We start from the raw sequence: 24,559 nt of genomic DNA on the forward strand, positions 1-24,559 counted from the left end.
GGCTATTGCCATATACAATCCCCGGGTCTCCACGCCCCTCTTTCCCCAAGTCTGTGGCGGATTTGGGGGTATGTAATCGCAGACGGGAGGAGTTCGCTCCGGCGGAGGCATTGTGGTGGGCTGGGGGGTGGGAGGCACCGCGGCGCCAAGGCCCGAGTTGGCGCTTGAGTCTTGGGAGAAACCGCCCCCCGCCCCCCTGCCCCCCCCCCCCAGCCTCCAGACTGGAGAGCACAGCGCTGCCGGCTTGCGGGGCCGGGGAAGCAGCGCGCGAGGTGGGGGGCGCCGGGGCCGTTCCGGGAGCCAGGGCGGGGCGGAGGGCGCCAGGCGGGGGCCGCCTGCGCGGCAAGCGCCCCGCAGCCCGGCCCAGGACGGCCGCCAGGGAGCGCTGCGGGCTCCCGCTCGCCCGCCCCCCGGTAGGCGGGGCCGCGCTCTCCCCGCAGCCGCCGCCGCAGCCGCCGCCTGGGCCGCCCCGTGTCCCCGGTGGAGCCGCCGCCGCCGCCGCCGGGAGCTCGATGCGGACGGAGCCCGGGCCGGGCCATGGGGATCCTCAGCATCACGGACCAGGTCAGCCCTCCTGTCCTTGCCCGCTTCCTCCTTCCAGGGTCCGGCGCCGCCGCCACGCGAGCCCGGGGATGTGCGGCCTAGGCTGGGCCCGAGCCCGGGGCTCCAGCGGCTCCCGCCCCGCCCCACGCCGTGCTCCCCTCAACCGAGCCGGTGTCCTTGGGGGCCTGGCGACCGGCCAACATGCCGCGGGAGTCCCCTGCAGCCAGGACCCCAGAGCGGAGCCCCTCCAGCGACGCCCCTCATCAAACCAGGTGTCCCCCCCGCCCCCCACCCCCGGTTCCGCTCCGGCCCGCTCTCTGAACGCCGGTTCTTCCTGCAGCCGCCTCTGGTCCAGGCCATCTTTAGCCGAGATGTGGAGGAAGTGCGTTCCCTCCTCTCGCAGAAGGAGAACATTAATGTACTGGTGAGTTGGGATCAGGGAGGATGGGGAGCCAGTAATCTGGGCCCTGGTGTTCTGGACCCCTCCCAACCAGTGGGGCGGCTCCGTGGCTCCTTGGCTCGGATGAGGCCGCAGCTCTTTCTACCCAGGGATGGGCGCCTGCTCTACATTTGGAGATGGAGAGCAGGTCAGGCTTGAAGCATAGACCAGTGGAGCTGAGGATGCCCAGAAACGGTGTTCTCTTCTGAACCATCAGTGTCTGCAGCGCCCCCACCCCTCCTGGAAGAAGGAGACTGCCTCACAGCCCCTTGGCCCTGACCCCCTGACTCCCTGACTCCACCCTCCCTAGGTGCTTGTTTTGACCTAAGACAGGCATTTAGAAGGCTGCAGAACCTATGGGAAGAGGTGGGGAAAGGCCTGGAGCTCTAAGACTTGGGCTAGGGTCCTTTATAGTTCCCCGACCGCCACAGCTGCTGCTCTTTTCTGCCTTCCCAGGACCAAGAGAGGCGGACCCCATTGCATGCTGCTGCCTACGTAGGCGATGTCCCCATCCTCCAGTTGCTACTGATGTCAGGTGAAAGTGGGGAGCTGGAAGGTGTGGCACCTAGGAGGGGACCTGAGGGAAGAGCCTTTTTTTTCCCCCCATATCCAAGAATTGTTCTCTGGTACTGGGTCCGGGAGAGGCTTCATCTCTGTCCATATTCCTTAGCCTAATTACTGGCTTCCTTCCTTGCTGTCCACCTCCCACCAAAAGAGGAAATTCTATCCCCACAGGTGCTAATGTCAATGCTAAGGACACACTGTGGCTGACCCCTCTTCATCGTGCTGCTGCTTCCCGAAATGAGGTATCGGCCTCCTCTGTCCTTTCACCCTCTCAAAGAGGATGAGTTGGCTAAAGGTGGAAGTTAAGGATTGGAGAGCCTCAGCTGTCTGCGTACAAGCTGGGCTACCCCTAGGTCAGGAGACTAGACCTTGGCCCCTCCCTCCTACCCCTAGAATTGGCTGGTAAGGGGGGGCTGAGTGTTGCCAGCTGATGTGACGTCAGGGGAGAGCTTAACACTGGGCTGGCAGACGGCAGGGGGCCCTGCTGCCAGGCCTGAGTGACTCATCCCTCCCTGGGGGGCCTCCTTGGAGCCCGATCCCCCTCTGGGCACTGAGATTTCTTACCTTGTGAAGGAGGCATTGAGGGTAGTGATCTGTTGCATCCCTGCCCCTCAAGCAGCATGAAAGTTGACAGCCAGAGGTCAAACATGCCTCATCAGTTGGGTCCATCAACCTGAGGGGGGGGCGGGGGTTGAGGGAAGGGGGCTAAGGAGACCTCTCTCTTGGTTCGATGGTCAGTTCCCTGGCTCCGACCACCAGGGGGAGGGACTAAGGCCAATGAGAATGGGGTGGGCTGTGATTAGGAGTAGGCTTTTAGCCTGAGTTTTAGAGAGGAACCAGCATCTGTTTGCTTACTGAGGTAATGGTGGAAATGATTTTGGTGCCTATGGAAGGACTGAAGGAGGGTATTCGGGGCCTTAAGGTAGCAGGAGCATGTATTTTTCCTAGTGAAAAGTAGTGAGCGATTGGGATCCTCTATATATATGAATTTGCTTGGTCGTGGCTGCATGTGTGGGTGAAGATTTTCAGGGTCTGGGTTGGGGAGGTGGCTTGAGGAAGAAGAAGGGACCGTGCTTTCCTCACCAAGGCAGGGAAGGTTTTAAACTCTAAGAAGATCCAGAAGATGGGAAGTAGGCACTGAGCAGCTACGTATGTTGGAAAAATGAGAAGAGACTCTGTGCTGGGGGGCTGAGGGGATGGGGCCACATGGGCCATGCTGACCTGTTCTTCCCTCCGCTATTTGTTTCACCTCCTACTTCCCCTCTCTCTTCTGTCGTATCCCCTGCTCCTTAACAGAAGGTGCTGGGACTGCTGCTGGCACATTCAGCAGATGTGAACGCCCGGGACAAGCTGTGGCAGACACCATTGCATGTGGCTGCCGCCAACCGGGCCACGAAGTGTGCTGAGGCCCTGGCACCCCTGTTGAGTAGCCTCAACGTGGCTGACAGGAGTGGGCGCAGTGCCCTGCACCACGCGGTGCATAGTGGGCATCTAGAGGTGAGGACTGCTCCGACCCATACCCAGCCTACTCCTGTCCCTCCCCTCCCCTCCCCTCCTCTCCCCTCCCCTCCCCTTCCCTTTCTTCCCCACCCAACCCCACTCCACCCCACCCCACTCACCTTCCTCTGCTTCTGGGCCATCAGGTCTGGAGAGAAGCAACCTGGGTGACTATATAGACAGTTGGGCTCAAGCACCAAATGAATGATTGGGTTAGATTGAAATACTTGACTTGGACTTGAAGTCCAAGGTAAACTCTCTGAAGTTGCGGGGAAAATGTGTGCCTACATGCCTTCTTCTGGAGCGAGTGTCCGTGTTTTTCAAAATGTTTTAGAAGATTTTTCAAAAGAATTCAAGAACCACCAGACCATATCAAGAGACTCCCTTGAGTTTCCCTCAAACTTCCAGACCTGTATGGGATCTCCTTCTTAGTATCTGCTTCCTCTGTTCCCTCTAGTTCTCCAGATTGTTCTGTTCAAGAACAAAGACATTTGGCTGCCTCAGCCTTTCAGGAGCGGAGGCCTCTGCCCTTAGGGACAGTGAGAGCACGAGCGTGGCTCTGAACGGTGTTTTTCATGCCCTGATACAGACGGTGAGCCTGCTCCTGAACAAGGGGGCCAGCCTGAATGTCTGCGACAAAAAGGAACGGCAGCCTCTGCACTGGGCGGCTTTTCTAGGTGAGAAAGGGTTCGTGGAAAGAGGAGGAATTTTTTTTTTTTTTTTTTTAAGATTTTATTTATTTGACAGAGACACAGCGAGAGAGGGAACACAAGCAGGGGGAGTGGGAGAGGGAGAAGCAGGCTTCCTGCTGAGCAGGGAGCCCGACGCAGGGCTCGATCCCAGGACCCTGGGATCATGCCCTGGGCTGAAGGCAGATGCTTAACGACTGAGCCACCCAGGGGCCCCAAGAGGAGGAATTTGACATTTAGGATTTCTGAAGCTGGGATGGGGGTCGCAGCCTTTGGAGAGAGGCACTGGGGGTCTTAGTTCACCCTCCACCCCCTTGAGAGCTGTCTCTTTCTTCCTAGGGCATTTGGAGGTCCTGAAGCTGCTGGTGGCACGAGGAGCGGACCTGGGCTGCAAGGACCGCAAGGGCTACGGGCTGCTCCACACGGCTGCTGCCAGTGGCCAGCTCGAAGTGGTGAAGTACCTGCTCCGGCTGGGGGCCGAGGTCAGGGTGCCGAGCACGGGCCGGGCGCTAAGGGCGGGGAGGTGGAGGCCAGAGCCCGCGTGCGGAGATGTGAGGGTGCTGGGATTGTGGGAGTGGTTTGGGGAGGTCGGCAGGATACGGTGGGATGTGATGAACGGTGCTTGCCGTAAGGAATAGGCTCAGTTTATTGAGTCAGGAGCCTGAGGTGTCTCGGGCGGTTTTTGGAATTCTGGGATTCTCTACGCTATCTGTGCCGGTGTCCATTTTATTTAAACTGATACCTCCCTATCTCCTTACCTGCACCCCTGGAAATCCAGATCGACGAGCCCAACGCTTTTGGAAACACAGCTTTGCACATCGCCTGCTACCTGGGCCAGGATGCTGTGGCTATTGAGCTGGTCAATGCGGGAGCCAATGTCAACCAGCCGAATGACAAGGGCTTCACGCCACTGCATGTGGCTGCAGTCTCCACCAATGGCGCTCTCTGCTTGGAGCTGTTGGTCAATAATGGGGCTGATGTCAACTACCAGGTGCCTGAAGGGATGAGGCCGCAGCCTGGCTCTGAGAGTCCTGGGAGAGGAACTTGGCTCTGGGGGTCCTGACCATATCTTCCCCTCTGGATAACTTTGGGGAATCGCCCACTTGCCCCCTGGGTTGATCAGACCTTGCCAGGGACCCAGGAGAGTGTGGACTGAGCAGATGTCCACAGGACCAGTCCATCCTCAGAGATGTGTCCTTTTGAAAGGGGAATAGGGCCTTCTCAGTGACTTGCATTGAAAAAAAAATTGCTATATTTTCACAGAGCAAGGAAGGGAAAAGTCCTCTGCACATGGCTGCTATCCATGGTCGTTTCACCCGCTCCCAGATCCTCATCCAGAATGGTATGGACTCGGGAGACTTTGTGCCCTCTTCTCCTGCTCCCCCAGAGAACTCATCCCTAGAAACCCCTTCGTTTCCTTATTCTACCTCCCACACCACCTTCAGGGTGGGCACCTGTAGCTCTGAGCAAGGCACCTGTGGAAATGGCCCTGGTCTGCATGCCCCGTCTCCTAAGACTTACAAACAACGTAACACACGTGGCAGGCTTAGCCTGGGACGTGGCACGTAACCAGCACTCACGAGGTAGCTGGCTAGTGGGAGCGGTCTGGAGCCAAAGGTCGGCCTGAGTTTGTGCATCCCCTCTCAGGCAGCGAGATTGATTGTGCCGACAAATTTGGGAACACGCCACTGCACGTGGCTGCTCGCTACGGACACGAGCTGCTCATCAGCACCCTCATGACCAATGGCGCGGATACCGCCCGGTGAGTCAGGGCCCCTCGGCCCTCCGGTCAAACGTGGAGGCACAAAGAAGCTTGCTGAAAGGAAGCTCGCACAACCTCGCAGTCTCCTGGGCTGGAGGGGGGCGGCGCAGAAAAGAGGTCTACACCTGGTCTGTCCTGGACCTAAGGACTGAGTGTCTCAACTTCTCCCTAGGCGCGGCATTCATGACATGTTCCCTCTGCACTTAGCTGTTCTCTTTGGATTCTCTGACTGTTGCCGTAAGCTTCTTTCCTCAGGTATGTGCTGACTGGGTGGGGGGTCGGCCCTCTCCCCACTCCGCCCGGCGCCCTCAGATGGGATCTGTGGCTGTTCTGGGCCTGCAGGTCAGCTGTACAGCATTGTATCTTCACTCAGCAATGAGCACGTGCTTTCAGCTGGGTTTGACATCAACACGCCTGACAACCTTGGCCGCACCTGTCTTCATGCTGCTGCTTCCGGAGGGTGAGTTCTCTTCTCTCTCTCCCAGGCGCCGAGAGGAGATCTGGGCGAGGGTGTGGGCCCTTCTCTGCTGCCCAGATCTCTCCCCCGCGTCGCAGCAGAAAGGGCCGACCAGCGCCGTCCTTCCTCAGCCCCTCCCTGTGCCTGTGGCTGCTCTTTGAGGCTCTCGCTCTCTTAGCCCTCATCCTCTTTCCGTTTAGGAACGTTGAGTGTCTTAATTTGCTGTTGAGCAGTGGAGCTGACTTGAGGAGGAGAGACAAATTTGGAAGGTGTGTCGACGTGCAGGGGCAGACGTGGGGACTGCCGGGGAGGAGAGCGGGGAGGGCGTGGGAGGGGCTTGGAGACTGCGGAGGAGAGCGGTACACAGCAGTGCCGGGCTGCTCGTCTGCTTGCCTGTGCGTCTGTCCTTGGCTCTCGCGCCATCCTCCTTCCCGTCCTCCACGCAGGACCCCACTGCACTATGCAGCCGCCAATGGCAGCTACCAGTGTGCAGTCACGCTGGTGACGGCCGGCGCGGGCGTCAATGAGGCCGACTGTAAAGGCTGCTCTCCCCTGCACTACGCTGCTGCCTCTGACACTTACAGGAGGTGAGAGTCCCACTTTGGCCTTCTCAGCCCTGCTCACCTCCCTGAGCCGCTCCCGACTTCACTGTCTGTACTCCAGAGCGGAACCCCACTCATCTTCCAGCCACGATGCTGAAGAGGACGAGCCGCTGAAGGAGTCCCGCAGGAAGGAGGCCTTCTTGTGAGTGGCTGAGCAGAGTCCCGGGACACGCTTTCCCGGCAGTGTCAGCTCTGGCCCTGCCGCTCTCCCGCCCCCTCCAAATCCTGCCCCCTCACTTGCGCTGCTCGCAGCCGGCCCGCCCGCCCGCAGTGCGTTGGGAGCACTCCGAGCTTAGTCCTGGACTAAGTACTGTGGGTAAAAGCAAAAGTGTGAGACCTAGTTCCTTCCTCAGGGAGCAGATGGTCTTCTTGAGAGAGTCAGAATAGCTAAACATGCCAAATCGTTTATCTATTCTGTAAGAATTAAGTGAGGCTTTACTTATTAGGTACGAAGTACTGTGCTAGGTACCAGGGATAAAAGATGAATTACCCTCAGGGCATCTGGGTGGCTCAGTTAAGCGTCAGACTCTTGATTTCGCTCAGGTCAGGATCTCAGGGTCGTGAGATCAAGCCTGGCGTCAGGCTCTGCACTGGGCTTGGAGGCTGCTTGAGAATCTCTCTCTACCTCTCCTGCTGCCCTCCCGCCTCCCTCTCTCTAAAAAAAAAAAAAAAAGAATTACCTCAAATTTCTGGCCTTTGAAAACTAATAATCTGTTGGGAATGAAGGGACACTTAGGCATTCTAACGTAAGATGTTACCGATAGGGAGAATGGTGCAGAGTACATGGGAACTCGAGACTATTTTCACAGTCTTTCTATAAATCTACAAGTGTTCTGAAACGAAAGGGTTGTTTTTTTTTTAAGAAGGATACTTTCAATCGAAGAACCTCAACTGTGTGACCTTTGACAACTTAACCTCTCTGTGCCTCGATTTCCTTAACCGTGGTAGGAATAAGAATAGTACCATAGGGTCATGATGTGGACTGAGTGATTTCATACACACGAAGTGCTCAGAACAGTGCTTGACACGTAGTAAGTGCTAACTATTATTACTACAGCTAGTACTTCTAAGCTGACCCTACTGGGAAGGGTGCCAAGGGAGTACAGAGCACCTCACTGGGAGGGTTGGGGAAGGCCTCACAGAGGAGAGGAGGCTGGGAACGAGTTTGGGATGAGTAGGACTTCTTCGGATGGGTTGGAAGGAAAGGGCGGTCGAGACAGGGCTCGGCAGGTCTGGAAGTGGGCGGGAAGTGTTGATCAGCGTATTGATAGCTGGCAATTGTATTCTGGGTTCTCTAGGAGAGCGTCCCAAGGATCAAGGAAGGCATTGAAGCCAGAGCAGTGCAGGGCTGATGTGAAGGAGGTGGCGGGTCTGGAGCTGGGGTTGAATGTGCAGGAGTTAGCCTACATAGAGCAGAGGACGGGTGTTGGCCAGCTAGGCCTGGAGGAGCTCCCTTGCCCCTCTCCTCTGCTCTTTCCACAACCGGGTCCTCCCCAGCTGGGCCTGTCCCCGCCTCACAGTCTGCCCGTGTCCCCCAGCTGTCTGGAGTTCTTACTGGATAACGGTGCAGACCCCTCCCTGCGGGACAGGCAGGGCTACACAGCTGTGCACTATGCAGCCGCCTACGGCAACAGACAGAACCTCGAACTGGTACGTGTGGGGTCTGGCCTGGAGCAGAGGGAGCAGGGCGCACAGCCACCTTTGTGTCTGTGGATTCTGAAGCCAAGGGGTGGTTGACTCAGATGTGGTCTCTAGCTCCGGGGGCTTAGGGGATTACTGGGGGGGGAGTGGATAACATTTTAGGAGTTCGAGAACCTCAGTCCCTACTTTCCTGTCTATTGCAGCTCTTAGAAATGTCCTTTAACTGCCTGGAGGATGTGGAGAGCACCATTCCAGTCAGCCCTTTGCACTTAGCTGTGAGTCCCTAGTCCTTTCCCCCTGCCTTCCTTGTCCTTACCTGCCCCAGGCCCACGCACAGGCGCGAGCGCTTGGGACTCTGTCCTGGCTTCTGCCTTCCTGTGGGCATGTGGCAAGCAGGCCGTGGTCTGGGGAGGGTGGGCATGGTGCAGGTTGAGAGCCTGAGAGGCCCGAGAAGCTCGTGGGGAGGACTGCTACCTGGAGTTTCCCCATGGGGCCCAAGAGCAGAGTGGGGGCGGTGTCCCGAGCTGTACCCGGCGGTTGCCTGCCCCGCCCCCCCAGGCCTACAACGGTCACTGTGAAGCCCTGAAGACACTGGCTGAGACGCTGGTGAATCTGGATGTAAGGGACCACAAGGGCCGGACCGCGCTCTTCCTGGCCACCGAGCGAGGCTCTACTGAGTGTGTGGAGGTGCTTACGGCCCACGGCGCCTCTGCACTCATCAAGGAGCGCAAACGCAAGTGGACACCCCTGCACGCTGCTGGTTAGCATGCCCTCCAGGCTCTTCCCTCCCCTTGCCACACCGGGCCTCGGAGACTGGTCCCCCTGTGAGCCCTCCTGAATGGGGTTAGGGTTGGGAGTGGAGCAGGGTGAGGAGAGTGGAAACTTCAAGTCCTGATTCATGGCTTCCTATCCCCCAAGACTTTGGCCTGCCCCCCAGGTCTTCCCATAATCTCCACCCTTGAGTCCTTTATGCTTGGCCTGGCTGCCTCCTTGCCCTTGACCGTGCCCTGACGCAGACCCTTTTCTCCTAGCTGCCTCTGGCCACACTGATTCCCTGCACTTGCTGATCGACAGTGGGGAACGAGCTGACATCACAGATGTCATGGATGCCTATGGACAGTGAGTGTGGGCCAGGGGCAGGATGCAGCTTTTCCTGTCCCTGCAGGCCCTCACCTTTCTCCTGCCCCCTCCGTAGAACCCCACTGATGCTGGCCATCATGAATGGCCACGTGGATTGTGTCCATCTGCTGCTAGAGAAAGGATCCACGGCTGATGCTGCTGACCTCCGGGGCCGCACCGCCCTCCACCGTGGGGTGAGTGACCTCCTGGGTGGGGCTGCTCACAGACAGGGCTGGACATGGGAGCACAGGACCCATCAGCAGTAGGACAGCAGGCTGTCTAGCAGGTGGGCAGTATTTTGTGCCCAGGGTCTTGCTGGGCCTTACTGTGTTTGCTCCAGGGTGAGTGTCTGACGTCCGTAGCAGATCTCCCTGATTCCCTTGCTCTGTAACCTCATACAGCCGCGTGCTCACTGCCCACACTCTGCTCCAGGATACCCAGACTCTGGTCCTGGCCCACTGGCTAACGATGCCACTATCTCAGGCCTTCTCCACGATCAGCTGGCCTAAAGCTGTCTCCCTCATTCCAGGGGATGCTTCGATCCCTAAGTCCTCTTACTCTGCCATTTGTCCCCTACTCCAGAGTGCCAGAATTAAGTCTTGCCATCCTGGTTTTCTGTTGGCATAGAGAGGATGAAGGAAGGAGATGCTGAGTCCTAACATTTAGAGTCGTCGTTGTAAAGACAAGGCTTGTTGCCCTGGAAGTGGCTCTTATTCCGGGGCGAGCTCCCGTGACTGGCTTTCGGACAGGGAGGGGCCCGTCACCCTCCCTCACACCATCACGTCGCCCATAGGCAGTGACTGGCTGTGAGGACTGCCTGGCTGCCCTGCTGGACCACGACGCATTTGTGCTGTGCCGAGACTTCAAGGGCCGCACCCCCATTCACCTGGCCTCCGCCTGTGGCCACACCGCGGTGCTGCGGACCCTGCTGCAGGCTGCCCTCTCCACAGACCCCCTGGATGCTGGCGTGGATTACAGCGGATACTCGCCCATGCACTGGGCCTCCTACACTGGTGCGGGCCCGGGGCCGCAGCGGGCGCAGGAGCGGGGGAGCGGCGTGGGGCAGGGCAGACCAGGACAGAGACCGAGGCCCCGTGGGTTGAGGGTGGGACCCGGGGTAAGCCGGATCTGGCCGTGGGGCGTCTAGAGATGGCACTGGGCAGAGACGGCCATCGTCCCTCTCCACCCCGCCGCTCTTGCTTTCTCCTGCTCAGGACATGAAGACTGTCTGGAGTTGCTACTTGAACATAGCCCGTTTTCATACCTGGAGGGAAACCCCTTCACTCCTTTGCACTGTGCAGTGTAAGTCCCTTCCTGCGCCTCAGCCCTGCTCGAGGGTCTGTGACCGGGGCTTAGGACAGGCATTCTCTTTCCCTCGTCCCTCCTGCTGAGCCTTCCTCTTCCCCCAGAATTAATAACCAGGACAGCACCACAGAGATGCTGCTGGGAGCTCTGGGTGCCAAGATTGTGAACAGCCGAGATGCCAAAGGACGGTGAGTAGCGGAAGGCTTCGGGAGAAGCCTCGATTGCCTCTGGCCTCTTTCTGCCCAGGCGAACGAGCCTTCCCTTTTTGCTCTGCCCTGACCGCCCCCCTCCCCCGCCCCCGCAGGACCCCTCTTCACGCCGCTGCCTTCGCGGACAATCTATCTGGGCTCCGGATGCTGCTGCAGCATCAAGCCGAGGTGAACGCCACTGACCACACTGGCCGCACCGCGCTCATGACGGCGGCCGAGAACGGCCAGACCGCTGCTGTGGGTGTGTAGGGGCCGTGTGTGGAAGGGAGGAGCGCCCCTGGGGCTTCTGCAGGACGGGGCGGCCCTGCCTGTGGCGGGGCTCGGGAAGCAGGAGGCATGCCTTTGGGTAGTTCAGCCTCTGCAGATGGCACGCGAAGTGGACGCAACCCGGAGGGCCGGGGGCCGCGAGGGCTGCCGCTCTGGGGGGAAGGCGTCAGTCCTCTGCCCCCTTTCTCTTGCAGAGTTTCTGCTGTATCGGGGGAAGGCAGACCTTACTGTGCTGGATGAGAACAAGAACACTGCCCTCCACTTGGCTTGTAGCAAGGTACGGCCCGGATCGGTGGTGGCGAGGGCCGCGTCCGGGGCAGGGCTTGACGAGGGGGCGGGTCGGCGCGGCTAGAGAGCGGCCTGGAGCGGCCATCAGGGTTGTCCAGCCTGTGTAGCTCCTTGTCCTCCCGCCGGTCTGCCCGGCGCCCGCTCTGCAGCCTGTCTGCTTCCCCTCCACCTCTGTCCCTCTCCCTCAGGGCCATGAGAAGTGTGCCCTCATGATCCTGGCAGAAACTCAAGACCTTGGCCTTATCAATGCTACCAACAGTGCGCTGCAGATGTGAGTGCCTGGGAAGGGGGCTCCTGGCTGGGGGAGGCAGGTGGGTGAAGAAGGAGCCCCCCGCCTTCCAGGGCTTCTCTGGAACTCACAGGATTTGTTCGGCACTCGTGCTGCTCCGGCTGGCTGTGGAAGGGCAGCGTGGTACCCTGTGGACTTCTTGTTCCTGTTTCCTTTCTTTCAAGGCCACTCCACATTGCTGCCCGGAACGGTCTAGCTTCTGTGGTGCAGGCCCTGCTGAGTCGTGGGGCCACAGTGCTGGCTGTGGATGAAGAAGGTGGGTGGGGTCCAGAGCTCCCCGCCTCTCCCAGGTTTGGGGTCAGGGACAGTCTTTAGGAGGTGACTTCTTAACCTTGCTACAAACTGGGGTTTTTTTTCCCAGGGGATCTCTTCAGAGCAGGGACCCAATACCATATACTAGAGTCTGTGAGGGCAGTCTGACAGAACTGGTGGAGCCGGCAGGGCCCTTGGGAAGACCTCCCACACACCTCAGCCTCCCAGCCTTGTGTCCCCTGTCCTCCGCCCTTTACCCCACACTGTGACAGTCTGCCCGTCAGCAACCCCCTCCCCCCCCCCCCCGCCCCAGCCCTTGTCAGCCTTGAATTCCGGTGGTACTAGCTGCTTGCCTGTCTCGGCTCCCCTCCGCAGATGAGAGCTCAGGGCCGGGGAGGTGGGTGGAGCCCCGGGGATGCAGAACCCCATGCCTCAGTGCCCCCTCTGTCTTGCAGGTCACACCCCAGCGCTGGCCTGCGCCCCCAACAAAGACGTGGCCGACTGCCTGGCCTTGATCCTCTCCACCATGAAGCCTTTCCCACCCAAGGACGCCGTCAGTCCCTTCAGCTTCAGCCTGCTCAAGAACTGCGGCATCGCAGCAGCCAAGACGGTGGGTGGCTGCGGCGCCCTGCCCCACGGGGCCTCCTGCCCCTACAGCCAGGAGCGGCACGGCGCCATCGGGTTAGACGGCTGCTACTCGGAGTAGCCCCCCTTCAGTGTCCCTCCCCCTGCCGGTGGCTTGATATCTTATTCTATTTATTTAGAGAAAGTCTATACATTTAGGGCACTTTAAAGGAGAACACGACTGGGTGGGGGGGACAGAGAGGGGGGGAAAGCACTGGGGAGCAGCTGCTCACCCCTTTGCCACACCATCCTGGCCTGGCAGGGATCTGGGACCGACAGGGAGCACCCCAGGCCCTTGGCACCCCCAGGGCAACCCCTTCTGCCAAGTGTCCCCAAATGATTGCTAAATGCCTGGCTACCCTCTCTTTTACCCCATCTCTCAGTTCCCCCTTTCTGCTGCCAGCTCCCCCCACCCTTCCCTCTGTCTCTCCTCTCTGTGTCCCCCTCCCCCTGCCCCTACTGCCAGGCAGATCCCTCCTCTTCTTCCATACCCATCACTGCCTCCCTGCTCGGCTGGCCCCTCCATCCCCGCAGCAGTGAGAAGCCTTAATTTCTGGTACTGTGTGAGCACTCTGGGGGTGTCCCCCTCCCCCTTCAGGGGCAGCTAGTGGATGAGGGGGGAGGGTATTTAGCACTGGGGCCTGGAGCTTTTCCCCCACTTCTGTACCCCATCACCCCTGAAGTTCAAATGCAAAACACTTGAAGCAGCAACTACTGTACCTGGGCCCCAATCCTGCACTCTCCCCTGGCTCCTCATATGCAAATCAAGGGCTGGTTCTGCCCCCACAGCCTGCTCCTCCCCGACTCCCTTCCACTCCTGGCCTGGCCCCTAACCACGCACTTTAACCTTGCTTCTTTCTTTTAACTTCTTTTGGGAGGGCAGAGCCTGTGGCCATTCCCTCCCTGGCTCCCCTCTCCCTTAACTTTGAGGCTTGTCATGAATTTTTAAGTAAGCATTTTATCCTTTAGGGGAAGAAACAAATTAATTTCCTGCCCATTTCAACACCACAGCCCTAGTATGTCCTGTGTGTTTCAGGCATGTGTTTGCATGTGTGGGGAGGGAAGGACCATGTTCTTCCTCCTGTGCCCCCCAAACCCATAGTCCCTCTGTGCGCCCACCTTCCGTTATGTCCAAGAGTACCCACCGCCCCCAGTCACTCCTGATCTGAAGCCAAAGATGGTGGGAGGGGCAGGGCAGACTAGGGACCGCGGCTACTCGGGACCCCGGCTTCCCCTCCGGTGTGAGGCTGAAGCTCTGATCTAGGGAGCGACGAATACACGCTGAGGCTCGGTCCCTGCCCTCCCGGCCACAGGGAGAGATGGGATTGAGCTAGGGGCTGCACTGAGAAGATTCCTAAAAGTCGCACCCCAAAAGCCAAACTGGGCCGGAGTGAGGAGGGGGCAGTTTTCTCTCTAAATGTAGCATTGAATTTGGCCCTGGTCCCTTCCAACGCCCTGTCCATCCATCTCCCAGCTAAGCCTCCTGGACAGTTGGACCCACTCCCATAGCCCAGTGTTCCCTTCCTCACACTCAATACCTCAGCCAGGGGCCAAGACACAGAACTTGAATAGAGGTCATGCCCCCTCCACCCCCACAGTGCATCCTTGCCCAGTTTGGCTGCCATCAGTATTGTCCCCTGAGAACTGGACAGGCTTCGTTTACACAGTACAGGGTCTCCCCTGGGGGATCCCTCGGTCTCCTTCCCCCACCCACGCTTGCTTTGTTCACAACCTCACCCACTTCAGTTGTGTCCCCTGCAAGTCTTGCCGCCCTCGCCAAGGGGGGGGCTGAGGGGAAAGGGGGGCATCCCAGGGACCCCTCCCTTCCTAACAGATACCCTTAACCATACCTCATGCTGGTTCCCTGAAGGCTGGGGTGTTTGTCCAAGTCCTTATTCTTTTTGTCATGGTCTCTTTTTATCCCCTCTTTCTGTGTCTTGCTTCCCCCAACCCTCAGTTCCTAAACCATTTCAAAGCTTCCAAATGACCATTATTGGTGAGAAGGATTGTGCAGCTTTTAGTTTTTAGTTTTGTTTTCAAAGCCAAAGGGCCTTGCGACGCCCCTCTTGCCCACCTCCCTTCACACCCTGTCCTCCCCTATACGACAATCAATGTGACCTCTCTTAAGGGCTGCAGCCCCCCACCCCCAACCCTGCTCGTTCTGCAAAGCTTGCCCCTAACTTCAACTCTCTCTCCTGAAATCTTCCCATTCCACCCCCTCCCTCTCATTTTGGTGCTGGGAATTAGGTGACGAGGGGGGGGCAGGGGGAGCAGAGAGATGGGTCCTCCAGAGAAGACTCTCGGGGTATCAGTCGTGTTCTCCTTTATCAATGTTTGGCGATGACAGGAAGAAACTGAGTATTTGTCAGGAGCCCCATTGTTTTGCTAGATGAGATTTCTGGAGGCTGCCTGTTCCCCTGCTGCCCCTTCAGCACACCGTCAGCAGTGCTGGGGCAGGTCATGGGGAGTCCTCTGCCCCTCCTCGTGTGGCTGTGAGGAGGCGTGGAGGACAAGCAGCCTCCTCTCCTTATGCCAAAGGAAATCCCACACCCCACCCCGGGCTCCCCAGCCCCTAGTGTTTTTTGAAGTGTTTTGACCATTCTCATGGCCACTGCATATTTATTTTAATGTTAAGATTTTTTTTTTAAAACCTCTTTGACTTAAACGGGTGTGGAGAAGTAAAACAGGCAGAATGCCCCCCAATCTTAAGGGGGTAGGGTGGGGAGGAAACACCTCCTTCCCTCCGCCCTCCCTCTTCCCTCCCCCTCTCCCCACCGCAGCTCTAAAGCACTTGCTTCAAGTAATAAGCACTTTTGAGAAAAGGCCTATTTTTAAGTGAGGACCCTGGGAGCAGCCCCAGGTCCCAGCAAAGGAGACAGAGCGAGGGCTACATAGGAGACAGGGAAACAGGCTTGTGAATCAGAGGGCGAGTTGAAAAGAGCCAGTTTTTAGTTTCTGATTTTTGGGGAGATGTTTCTGATTGGGCGGTGGCTTTGGTAGGGTTGTGTACCATCCTTCAGAAAAACAAATGGCACAAACTGTGGGTCCCAGGATGGGCCAACAGACCCGGGTCACTGCCACTGTCCAACCGAGACTGACGGGCCACCTCCCCCGCTGTGGCCCCCTGAGCCATAGGACTGCTGAAAACCACTGAATGTACAGCCCAGGTTGGGGTGGGGAGCAGCCCCTGGGGGAGGGGGCTTCTCCTTCTGTTTGGTGCTGTGGGGGGTGGGAGAGAGGAGACTGAGGGACTGCCACCCCACTTAGACATGTGTTCCTTGGGGTGGAGGGGCTGAGGAGGGCCGCCTCCTTCTCCAACCCCAGCATGGCCCCTCTTCCTTCCTCATCCCTATCCGTTTGACTGTAAGTCCAGCTCACCTTTGCCTTCAATATGTAACCAAAGGAAAACTCAATACTGTTTCCACCGCTGTCTGCCCACCCGAGCACCTTCTTACTCCCCGGACCTAGAAGGGGAGGAGAGGCTGGGGGTGGGGTGGGGGGTGTGGGGCCAGAGGGAACGGTTCTGCAGCTGTACCCCCGGAACCTCCTCTGGGGTCTTAGAAGGGACCCCGAGAGGTGAGGGCGGGGCCTGGCTGGAGGGGCTGGGAGCAGGCCCACTCTATCTTGTGCACAGGAGTGTTTCTTCGTCTAAATGACTCCGTGACTGCGCTCCAGCAGGGAGGCCCCTTCCTCCTTCCCTCTCCGCCATTTCTCCCCCTCTCCCCACACCCCGTGTTCATCCCCACCTCCCCTTCCCACCGCAAAGGAAAATAGCCTTACAGACCCTAGCCCAGAAGCCCTCCTCCTGGGGCAAACCAGTATGGGGCCCCATCCCACCTAGTTTGAACCCTACCTTTTAAGAAGGAGGGATAAGGAGCAAAGCAGCCCCTTCCCCTCTAATTGTGGTGGCTCCAGCCCTCCGCGGCCTTGACCCTGGTTGGGCAAGGGCGGAGGCAAGGAATCTTTGAGGACCAAGCCCAGTGGTCTGGGAAGAGGGAGGTAGAGAGGGAAGGGCCTGACTTGGGGACTCCCTCCTCCCGACCCAACCCTAGAGAAGCGACCAAATCCCAGAGATGGGAGGAAGCTGGGGTGGGGAGGGTCTGTTCTATGAATTACTTGAAGGTACTGACTCCGAGGCTGCTGTTGCCCACTTAGGTGTGAGGGGGACACTGTCACTGCATTTGGGAGGGCAGGGGGTGGCGGGTGACGAGAGCGTCCGCCCTTGGCCCTCGCTCGCTCCTGCTAGGCCCTTTCCCTGGGGGAGCCTGGCTTTGCCCCCCAGGGAAGTCGGGGAGAGCCTTCCCCTCCCATCTCCATCCCTCACTCTGGGCACCCTCTCCAATTGCACTAAAGTAGCTGTTGTGCCAGTCTTACCCCCACACCAGGGTGGGGTCTCTGCTTCCAGTCCTTTCTCCCCCGACTGCCTCTGCTCCTGTCCCGGACAATCTCCTTGTTCCCCTGTATTCCTGGATAGCTCAGCTTTGTATGTGTGTGTTTGGGGGGTGGGGGTGGGTTCTGGCTGGAGTGGGTTTGGTAGGGGTTTGGGAAGGGCTAGGGGCAAGATGGAGGACAAAGTCTCCTACCCCCTTCCTCAACTCCAAGCCACAGAAGCCTGGGAGGGAGGGTGCCTACTCTCGCTGCCGCGTGTCTTGCAGATGTGCCAAAATGGGGGTGGGGGGGTGGGGAGGGGAGGGGAGGGTGCCTGGCAGAGCGGCCCCCAGGGTGGCTCTCTCAAAGCAATACAGTCCCTCCTGCCTGGGGGACGGCAAGACAGGGGAGAGGGTTGGGTTGGGGACCTGGGGGTTCCCTGTGTACAGCTGTGTATATTCAGGGGTGTTCTCTGTCTGGTACCCGCTGTGGGCGTCTCCGTGTGTGTGAACCTCCCCTTCCCCGTGCCCTGCATGACCTGTGATGCTGCAGACACCACCATCCTGTGTGCAGGGGTGTGTTGGGGGCACCGGGGGGCATGTTTCATGTCCAGTTGCCCCCTCCACCCTGTGACCCATGTACTCGGTTGTAGGAAGTAAAGAGAACTGAGCACAATTCACTGGATTCTAGTTGAATCTTTCTCTAAGCAATTCTCCCGTTCCCGCCCTTCTCCCTGCCTCGGACCCACCTGTGGTGCTAGCGTTGGGGTCGGGGGTGTTTAATGCTGGTGGGCAGCAATAAAGGGCACACCTGCCCAGATGCCTGTATCCCCAGGGTGCTGAGGGCAGCAGGAAAAAGTGGGGACCTTGCGGTGCATTTGCCCCACCCCTCCCCCTCCTCCCTGGGCTAAAGCACAATGCTCTCCCTGCAGATGGATGCACCCTGCACCCTCCAGGCCCCTGCTCATGCCCCCCCCCGCCCCCACCTGCTTTGAGCCCTCCTCCCGCCACATCCTGGTTTTCTATGCTGTTTTGGTGCAAGTACAACTGTCGTAGTCATGGCTTTGGGATGGGTTCTGTTTATTAAAATCCTATTGCTCCTACTGGCCCTGTGTCCCGCCTCCATTCCTGTGGTTGGGGGGAAGGAAGGGCACCCTGGACGCCTTTCCAGTGGCCCCCATCAGCCCTCAGAGACCGGGGGCCACAGCCGCTCCTCCAGCAGGGCTATGGTGAGCATGAGGCCGCCCCCCAGCAGCAGCCCCAGCCCCTGCAGTAGCACGTGGGGCGCAGGCAGGGGCTCGGGGGGACGAAGCAGGGCAGGTAGCTGAAAGAAAGGAGGAATGTCAGGGTCCTGGCCTTGCCGCTGTCCCCCGAAGCATGAGAGGGAGGTGTCCGAAAGTACCGGCAGCCCCTCCGAACTCTTCCGGCCCTGGGGTCCGGCACCCTACAGGGTGGCCAGGCGGGGAGGTGGAGGGACCGGTACTTCCCTCCCCGCCGAACCCACCTCCCCGCTTCCCTAGCTTTCACCGCACCACACCGCCCCACACCTCTCACCATGTCCACAAGGGCCACATAGAGGAAGACCCCAGCAGTGACCCCAAACACCCAGGGAGTGAGGGGGACAGGGCCCAAACTGAGCCCCACCCCCAGGGCTGCACCCCCTAGTCCCAGGGCTCCAGACACCAGGCTCAGCAGCAGCAGGCTCCGGAAGGGCAGCCCGGCCTGGAGCAGCATCGCGAAGTCACCTGTGGGGAAGAGAGGACAGGGTGGGAGGGAATAAGCCAGGGCTGGCCTCTCCTTTCTGGGGCCGCCCCACCCTTCTGCCCTTCCTACCCAGTTCGTGGGGGAGCTCGTGGCAGAAGACGGCTAGGGTGGTGCTGAGGCCACTGGAGAAGCCGTTGGTGAAGGCGGCACCTGGGGTCGGCAGGGTTGGAGGTCGTCAGTCTGGGGGAAAGCTCTCCCCGGGGGGGCACGGCCGCCACCGTTCCCTCCTCTCCCCCACTTCCTGGGAGCCCCCTCCTAGGCCCTGCCTCCCTCCTTCCCCTCCCCTCGCACCTATGGCCAGCCCATCAGTGAGGTTGTGCAGACCGTCTCCCAGGAGCACCATCCACGTGATGTTGGCGCCACCGCCACCCTGGGGCCCGTGACTGTGGCCTTGGTGCCCAGTAGGGCCCGCGGCTGGTGGGGGCTGGCCGGCCTGCTCCCTGCGGCCCTGAGCTTCCGGCTCTGCAGGAAGGACAAGGACAGTGCTGGTGGCTGCCTGGGAGAGCTGGGAGCTGGGAGCTGACTCTTCATTTTCTCCTCTGCTTACCTGGAGCTGCCTGTAGAGGCTGAAGGGCCATCCCACCACCATCCTCCAGGTCCAGGGTCGGTCCTCCAAGAGCCTTTCTTTTTCGCCTGCAGCATCTCTGAAATGGGAGGGTATCCCTCCTGGTGGAGGAGGCAGCAGAGCCGGGGGCTAAGGAGAGGCCAGGCTGCCGGCTGGGAGACTGAACACCTGGGCTCTGTCTAGCGCTTGGGCTGTGTTTTGGCCTCTCCCCTCTTCCTAGATTGGTGGCTCCCTGTTTCTTGTTGACTTGAACTTGGGAGAGGGGGCCCTTTGGCCAGAAATCCTGGGTCTATGCGGAGGAGCCCCTGAGCGCTCACTGTTGGCTGTCAGGTCCTGCCCCCTCAGGCAAACGTCAGAGCCCCAGGAGCACCCTCGGCGCCTCACCTCCTGGCTTGTGTGGCCTGCTCTTGGCCAGAATTCTGGTTTTGGTGGAAGGAGGAGAAAAGGGTATCACTCACTGGTCTGAGCCCTGGACGCCGCAAAAGCCCTAGCATGTTCTCCAGCACAAAGAGCAGGAAGAGACCTCCAAGTACTGACAGTCCCGGTCCCAGGTCCTCCTCCGGTTGTCCGCTAGGTCCAGCGTGCTGCCCTCCTTGTGCCTGCCAGAGAGGGGGTCAGGGCAGACCCCAGAAGCCTGTGCACTGACAACACCCCCTCCTGTGGGGAAGGTGGCAAGCCTTCATTCCCTTTCTACTAGAAGGCTGCTGTGGGCTGCCGCCGGGGCCAGGGAGTGGAAGTGGGAGGGGAACCCTTGGGGACACGGAGGCTGTCCGCCACTGCGGGCGGGCGGGGCGAGGAAGGGGCTTGACGTACATGTGGCAGCAGGTGGAGCAGCGCGTCCCCACAAAGCGTGCCCACGGCCAGGGCCCCCAGGAAGCCCAGCAGGGGCCGCAATAGACGTGGTCCCAGGAGCCGCAGCAGTAGCAGGGAGAGGGGAGCGGGGAGGCTGAGCAGCAGGACTGCCAGGGCACTATGAACCAGGGCTGGGGAGAATCAGGGTCTGAAGTTAGGCTAGGGATGGAGGCAGGGTCTCGGAAGCAAGGTGGGGCAGAGATACACTGCAAGGGGAGGCAGCACCCCCAGTGAACCCCTTGCTTGGCTAAGGGCCCACTCCCTACCAGGATTCAAGGCACCCTGCCACCCACTCTCACCCACTGACCAGACAGAAGATCCCCCGGGGGGGTTGGGGTTGGGGCCTGGATGCAGACGCGGCTGTCGATCTGATAAAGCAGGGCTGGACACAGCAGAGCAAACTGATGAGGGGTCAGAGGAGCAGCGGGGCTCAGGCCAAAATTGACCAGCAGCTGGGAGCCATTCAGACACTAGGGGAGTTGAGTTGGAGGTCATACATTGGGGCATCGCTGAGAACTGTGACTCAGATCTTTAATGTCTGTCCTTCTGTTGCATGGACTCCTGGGTCTATCCAGGGTCCCCTTTGCTCACCCTGGCACGTGCGTCAGGGACTAGGGATAGTTCCGTATGATCAGTGTGTGTTAATTATCAGCGAACATTCAATCCAGTGCACTGTTCAATTCAGTACAGATTGGGTGCTAGTAAACAATTCCACCATCTCCCTCCTTCCCTCCCAAGGCCCTGATGATTTCATTGGTTTGGTGATGGAGTTGGTTGGACTAGAGCCCTCCATTGCAGAATCTTAGAAGGGAAAGAACTCGAAATGCCATCCAACCTTCCTCGCAACAGCCCTGTCACATGTTCATCTGGCCTTGGCTTGAATGCCCCCTGTGATGGGGTGCTTACCCTCGCCAGGCCCACTTCAGAGTTAGCTTTTGCTGCCCTCTGGTGTGCATGGAACAAGCTCACTTTCTGGCTGAAGACAGCCTTCCACTCGCTGCAGGTTTCCTCTCCAGAGAGCCAGCCCCAAATCCTACCCTGGGCTATTTCTGTGGATTCTCTGCTTTGCCTAGTGTGGTCCCTAAACCAGGTCTTGGAGATTTGGGTATGGGCTCATGCGCGCCGATCTCAGAGGAACCGTATTTCACTATTGGAATAACATAACCTAAGATCACACCTGGATTGGTTTTTTTTCTAAAATTAATTGTATTAAATTACTCTTTAGGGGGCGCCTGGGTGGCTCAGTTGGTTTAAGTGACTGCCTTCAGCTCAGGTCATGATCCTGGAGTCTCGGGATCGAGTCCCACATGGGCTCCCTGCTGGGCAGGGAGTCTGCTTCTCCCTCTGACCCTCCATCCTCTCACATTCTCTCTCTCTCTCATTCTCTCTCTCTCAAATAAATAAATAAAATCTTTAAAAAAAAATTACTCTTTAGGGGTGCCTGGGTGGCTTAGTGAGTTAAGCGTCTGCCTTCGGCTCAGGTCATGATCCCAGGGTCCTGGGATCGAGCCCTGCATCGGCTTCCTGCTCAGCAGGGAGCCTGCTTCTCCCTCTCCCTCTCCCCCTTTCTGTCTCTCGTGCCCATGCTCTCTCTCTCTAATAAATAAATAAAATCTTTTAAAAACTAAATGACTCTTTAAACATTTCAGGCCATCTAAATCCCATGGTCCTTCCCCCGCACCTAGAGGTCACGAGACTCACATCCTCATTCAGATGGTCAGCCAGTGAATGGTCCAGCAGCAGAAGCCTGTGAAAGAGGTCCAGGCCCGAGGGCGCTGGCCCATGGGGTGATGCTGGGGCCTTTGGCTCCTCTGGGCCACCCCACCCCGAGGGACCCAGAGGCAGCGCCGCCCAGACATCCACACTCAGCTCGGGGTCCTGTGATCTGGAATGGATGGGATAGCAAGTCAGACTGGCTCATGTTCTTTAAGAAACTCCCCTTGAGGGGCGCCTGGGTGGTGCAGTCTGTTAAGCGTCGGTCTCTTGGTTTCAGCTCAAGTCATGATCTCAGGATCATGAGATCGAGCCCTGAATCGGGCTCTGAGCTCAGCGTGGAGTCCACTTAAGACTCTCTCTGCCCCTCCCCCCGCTCTCTTGCGCTCTCTCTCAAATAAATAAATCTTTAAAAAAGAAGAAAGAACACTCCCCTTGAGGCTCCTAGGGCGCTTAGGGGGAAAGGGAGGCACAGGCACTAGCTGGAGTTCCTGGGACCCAGAAACCGTGGAATGTCAGTTCTAGGAGGATTTGAGAATTATCCGTTTATATTAGGGTCTAGGAATGGGGAGGGGGGCGTGAGAATGAGAGACACTGGGGGAGGCAGCCAAAAATGCTACAAATTGGGAGCCAAGTCAGCCTGGAGACATTGAGCACTGGGACTAAGAGCAAGAGTTGAGGGCCCAGGGATTTGGCAGAAAGAATTAGAAGGCAGTAGAGGCAAGGGGCGGGGGTGGCACGTGAAGGAACACAGGGAGTCAGATTTTGAAAAATTTGTTTTTGTTTTTTTTTTGTTTTTTTTAAAGATTTTATTTATTTATTTATGTGACAGAGAGACAGCCAGCGAGAAAGGGAACACAAGCAGGGGGAGTGGGAGAGGAAGAAGCAGGCTCCCAGCGGAAGAGCCCGATGTGGGACTCGATTCCAGAATGCCGGGATCACGCCCTGAGCCTAAGGCAGACGCTTAACGACTGCGCTACCCAGGCGCCCCCAGATTTTGAAAAATTTGTAATTCCAGGAATCTGATTTTAAGAAGCCAGAGCTAGGCCACTAGAGACTGATGCAAGCCCTGAGAAGAGCAGGGGATGTGGCATTTCGGGGTGTGGGTGGGGGAAGGGGTTAGTACCTGTGCGTGGAATTGTCTCCAGCTGGGGGTGTGGCCCGACCAGCTGGAGGCCCGTGGTGTCCCAGGCGAAGTGCCTGAACTCGGCCTAGCCCCAGGCTGTGGAGAAGCCGCGCTAGACCCCCTGCGGTCAGTGTCCCGTTCTCCCCATACAGGCCAAACAGCTGGGCCAGGTAATGGTTCTGCTCCTGCTCGGCAGGGCCCAGGTTGGGGGCTGAGCCCCCTACCGAGCCCAAGGTCATCCACACACACAGGCCAGCCAGCAGATGACTCACTGGGGGCCCCATTATTGGGGGGACTGGCTTACAGGTCTGGTTCCGGCTTCTACTCCCCTTGGAACATCCTGAGGACTGTGCCCTAGAGGAACAAGGAGGAAGGGACTGGGCTTCTGCTCTGCTGTCCAGCTCAGGCCCGGGAGACCCTCACTCCTTGTACTGCCCCACCTTGATCCTAGCAGCAGCCCCCACTCCAGCCTCCTTTCTCCCTCCCCATTGCCTCCTTCTGGAACAGCGTCTTATTTGCCAGTTCCTAGAACACCTTCCTTGACCCAGAGTGCCTCCCTCACCTGATCCAGAGCTGACCGGCCATCCTGTTCCCAAAACCCCACTGCTCAATCCTGCCCCACCTGTCTCCCTCAAACCACAGGGACTCACCCTCTTTGGCAGTGTGAGAGCTGTCTCCTCAGGTCCTGGGCAGCCTTTATTGGGGACGCTAAGAAGTTCCTGAGTCAGGAAGGAGAGCAGGGCTCAGCCTCCAGGCGTCCAGGTGGAATGGAGGCCACGTCAGATAGGAGGCTGGGATGGACACCCCCCCCCCCAACTCCTAGCCCACCTGCCTAGGGGCGGGGTCAGGGAGGGGAGGGGCCAGTGTGGGAAGGCTCACGTCAGAGAGGAGTTAATGGTTCACTGGTCTCTGGGGTGGGGGTCAAAGGTCAGTCTTGGCTGGGCCCCTGAGTAGGGAGGGGCCACCCTCTGCCCCTGGAAAAGCCACATGGCTAAAGAAAACCTGAGCCTGGCCTTTTCTTCTAAATAATTCACCCCACTATCCCAGTTGGTACCATTTTAGCCTTTCCCTGCATATCCTCCCACCCCCGCCACCTTACATCTGGTACTAGGCTTCCTTCATTTCCACCCCCCATTCCCCACATTCCCTAGGACAGTGGGATCCGGGTGTCCCTCAGCTGGAAAGGGGGTGAAGAGGCAGCTAGGTGGCAACCCCAGGTATGTGGGTAAGAAACCGTTCTTAGCAACTCCTTGTCCTAGCAGAGGAAGAGCCAGAGCTCTGGGAAATGATGACCAAGAAGGGGAAGCTCTGGTGGAAAGAGGAAAGAAGTGTCTGGGCTCCCCTCAGATGTCTCACCTGGCTTAAGATCAGGGGAGCAGTCTGATTAGGGCAAATGTCCAGGGGGTTGAGGCTAGCGTTACCTGACAGCAAGAGACTGGAAGGACGCCCAGAGGAAGGGGGACACAGCCTTCTCGGTTCCAGCTGTGGGGGGGTAGGCAGGCAGGCGGGCAAGGGTCACCTGCAGGGAGGGGGCAGGGGAGGGAACTACCTTAAAGGGGCAGGCCTGCTTTGCCTAAGCCTCGTTACCTGTACCGTGTCTTCCTTCCACCTCCTAGGGATAGCAC

At 58.7% G+C, this 24,559-nt stretch overlaps 2 protein-coding genes across 6 annotated transcripts; one reads left to right on the forward strand and one right to left on the reverse strand.

Moving 5' to 3' along the window:
* Positions 1-451: 451 nt before the first annotated feature.
* On the forward strand, positions 452-18,019 carry ANKRD52 (ankyrin repeat domain 52). The gene is made up of 28 exons (XM_026500279.4): positions 452-564; positions 884-967; positions 1,439-1,517; positions 1,718-1,788; positions 2,843-3,043; positions 3,633-3,720; positions 4,072-4,214; positions 4,511-4,723; positions 4,996-5,074; positions 5,380-5,494; positions 5,667-5,749; positions 5,837-5,954; positions 6,152-6,220; positions 6,398-6,538; positions 6,615-6,695; positions 8,092-8,203; positions 8,398-8,469; positions 8,753-8,954; positions 9,226-9,313; positions 9,390-9,507; positions 10,107-10,326; positions 10,528-10,615; positions 10,723-10,806; positions 10,923-11,068; positions 11,289-11,371; positions 11,571-11,653; positions 11,836-11,927; positions 12,379-18,019. Exons 1-28 carry the CDS (start codon positions 538-540, stop codon positions 12,627-12,629), a joined length of 3,231 nt encoding a protein of 1,076 aa, XP_026356064.2. The 5' UTR covers positions 452-537; the 3' UTR covers positions 12,630-18,019.
* SLC39A5 (solute carrier family 39 member 5) lies at positions 17,978-24,559 on the reverse strand. Of its 5 annotated transcripts, none has more exons than XM_057316258.1 (12): positions 24,291-24,553; positions 23,585-23,653; positions 22,935-23,288; positions 21,797-21,980; positions 20,403-20,565; positions 20,057-20,226; positions 19,702-19,842; positions 19,226-19,322; positions 18,970-19,140; positions 18,748-18,828; positions 18,559-18,659; positions 17,978-18,238 (listed from the first exon to the last, which is right to left on the reverse strand). In XM_057316258.1, the coding sequence occupies exons 3-12, from the start codon at positions 23,216-23,218 to the stop codon at positions 18,095-18,097; spliced, it is 1,536 nt and encodes a 511-aa protein (XP_057172241.1). In that variant the 5' UTR covers positions 23,219-23,288; positions 23,585-23,653; positions 24,291-24,553; the 3' UTR covers positions 17,978-18,094. The 5 variants fall into 5 exon arrangements, with proteins under 5 accessions (XP_057172241.1, XP_026356066.1, XP_044240647.1 ...); XM_026500281.4 differs by having other exon boundaries at positions 18,469-18,659; positions 24,356-24,552; XM_044384712.3 differs by having other exon boundaries at positions 18,469-18,659; positions 24,291-24,427.

This window comes from Ursus arctos, unplaced genomic scaffold, assembly GCF_023065955.2.
Source record: "Ursus arctos isolate Adak ecotype North America unplaced genomic scaffold, UrsArc2.0 scaffold_21, whole genome shotgun sequence".
NCBI lineage: Eukaryota > Metazoa > Chordata > Mammalia > Carnivora > Ursidae > Ursus > Ursus arctos.